Below are 1829 nucleotides of genomic sequence, written 5' to 3'. Positions count from 1 at the left end.
TGTTTAAATATGTCTACTTCAAATCTTTTAACAAAAAATTCTTACAGCCAAAAAGAACAATATGTTTTCTTCAGGATAAAAATAAAATGAAAGCAAAATATGCATCAACAGCTTTATTGTTCAAAGTGAGCAGCTCTCTGTCTACAAATGGGACATACAGCTTGCTCCTCCATCCACTTGCCAATGCAAGAGAAGTGGTACTCATGGCCGCACTTCAGTTGTCCCTTTACATCAGCGTCAGCATATTGTTCCTGCAAAAAAAAAAATTATCTTTAATTAGATTTATGAGGTATACTTTCCGTCTTGTCTCCATATTTTTGCCCATTCCAGACCCATTTGGAATTGACTTCTTTTTCTATGGAAATACACGATTGAACCACTTAAATTGGATTCATTCTATAAACAAAACACATCAAAAGCTTATGCATCAATTACAATTCTAGTTGTACCAATTTTGCTAACAATGGTGTCTGACATATTAATATAAAGAGACAAAGAGAATCATGATACCTGGCAGATAACGCATCGCTCTGCCTCGTCCTGCTCCCCAGAAAAGATAACTTTTTTCAAAAATTTGGAAAGCTCGGATGTTTTGATTCCTGTGTTGACTTTCCCAATCCTTTCTTCCAATTCAAGCAGTTCCTATATATATATAAAAAAAAACAATATTCAATAATTAATATTTTAAGTTGTTTATAATTTTTTTTGCTATTTTTTTTGAAAGCAGGATGCATGGAAAGACCTCATAGCTCCAGTTGTTGATGTCCATATCCATATCGCGGTGCCTGACAGCCTGTATAATCTGAGGGTTCTGAAATATACAGAAGAAAACCATGCTGAAAACCGTTATCCAAGGAACACTGTTTAATGCTAGTACTTTTCTATTTTTTGTATATAATTTTTTTTCTTTCAAATGAAGGGTTGAATTAATTATCTCAAAAAGGAAACAAATCAAGGAAAAAGGGGAAGCTGGAGTACTTGTTTAGGTAGTGTTGTGTACGTTTAACTTTTATGCTAATTTGAGTATAAGAGAATGTTAGATAAACTTTTCTTCGGTCTTTAGTGCAAGAATAATTTCAAAGATCTCTGACACGTGCAAGCATCAATTGCCAGTGCTAAGTATTTTCCGATATATTGGAAGCCACAATATGAGCAATGAAACTTCAAAACGAAAGTTTGGACTATTTGTATAAAACCCGAACGGTACAAAAAGGGTAATGAATATATGATCATAATTCCAAACATGAATCATGTTCCAATTATTTTGGACTACGTACATCAGCCATCACAATCCCATTTCTACTAGAGAAAAACAATGTTATCGAAAGGAGTAATAGAAGTACCTGATGCCCGTCTATTGGAGATGTACTTGGTAGAGAAACACTCCTATCTTCTGAAGCTGACATAAGCCCCCCACAATGTTCACAGATATGAGGGGATGTAGATCCAGCCAATGCCTGGAGGCCTTGTGAGGTATCTGAGGAGCTAGATATGCTCTCATCAGAAACTGATGTAGGGCTCTGGTGGTCGGCAAGAAGATCTGCGGCCAAGAACTGAGATAAGCTGGCCATGACCTGAGATATGATCTCACCAGAAATTGATGTAGGGCTCTGATGGTCGGCAAGCAGATTTGGGGCCATGAACTGAGATATGCCCTCACCAGAAACTGATGTAGGGCTCTGATGGTCGGCAAGCAGATTTGGGGCCATGAACTGAGATATGCTTTCACCAGAAACTGCTGTAGGGCTCTGATGGTCGACAAGCAGATTTGGGACCAAGAACTGAGATATGCTGGCCATGACCTGAGATATGTTCTCATCAAAAATTGA

General features: G+C 37.5%; 1 protein-coding gene across 1 annotated transcript; it reads right to left on the bottom strand.

Annotated features, from left to right (window-relative positions):
• On the bottom strand, positions 1-1612 carry LOC144559848 (putative E3 ubiquitin-protein ligase HIP1). The gene is made up of 4 exons (XM_078308999.1): positions 1344-1612; positions 743-811; positions 511-642; positions 1-251 (listed from the first exon to the last, which is right to left on the bottom strand). Exons 1-4 carry the CDS (start codon positions 1569-1571, stop codon positions 114-116), a joined length of 567 nt encoding a protein of 188 aa, XP_078165125.1. The 5' UTR covers positions 1572-1612; the 3' UTR covers positions 1-113.
• Between the last annotated feature and the right edge of the window lie 217 nt (positions 1613-1829).

This window comes from Carex rostrata, chromosome 9, assembly GCF_964058835.1.
Source record: "Carex rostrata chromosome 9, lpCarRost1.2, whole genome shotgun sequence".
NCBI classification, from domain to species: Eukaryota; Viridiplantae; Streptophyta; class Magnoliopsida; order Poales; family Cyperaceae; genus Carex; species Carex rostrata.
The sequence above is the reverse complement of the archived record's forward strand: the minus strand, read 5'-3'. Positions and strand labels throughout refer to the sequence as shown.

Bases quoted from the DNA above. Each gene is read 5' to 3' on its own strand.
- LOC144559848 (XM_078308999.1), bottom strand. From the start codon at position 1,571: ATGGCCAGCTTATCTCAGTTCTTGGCCGCAGATCTTCTTGCCGACCAC. The intron at 812-1,343 runs GTACTTCTATTA...TGTATATTTCAG, and splicing joins CTCCAATAGACGGGCATCAG to AACCCTCAGATTATACAGGC. The intron at 643-742 runs GTCTTTCCATGC...ATATATATATAG, and splicing joins TCAACAACTGGAGCTATGAG to GAACTGCTTGAATTGGAAGA.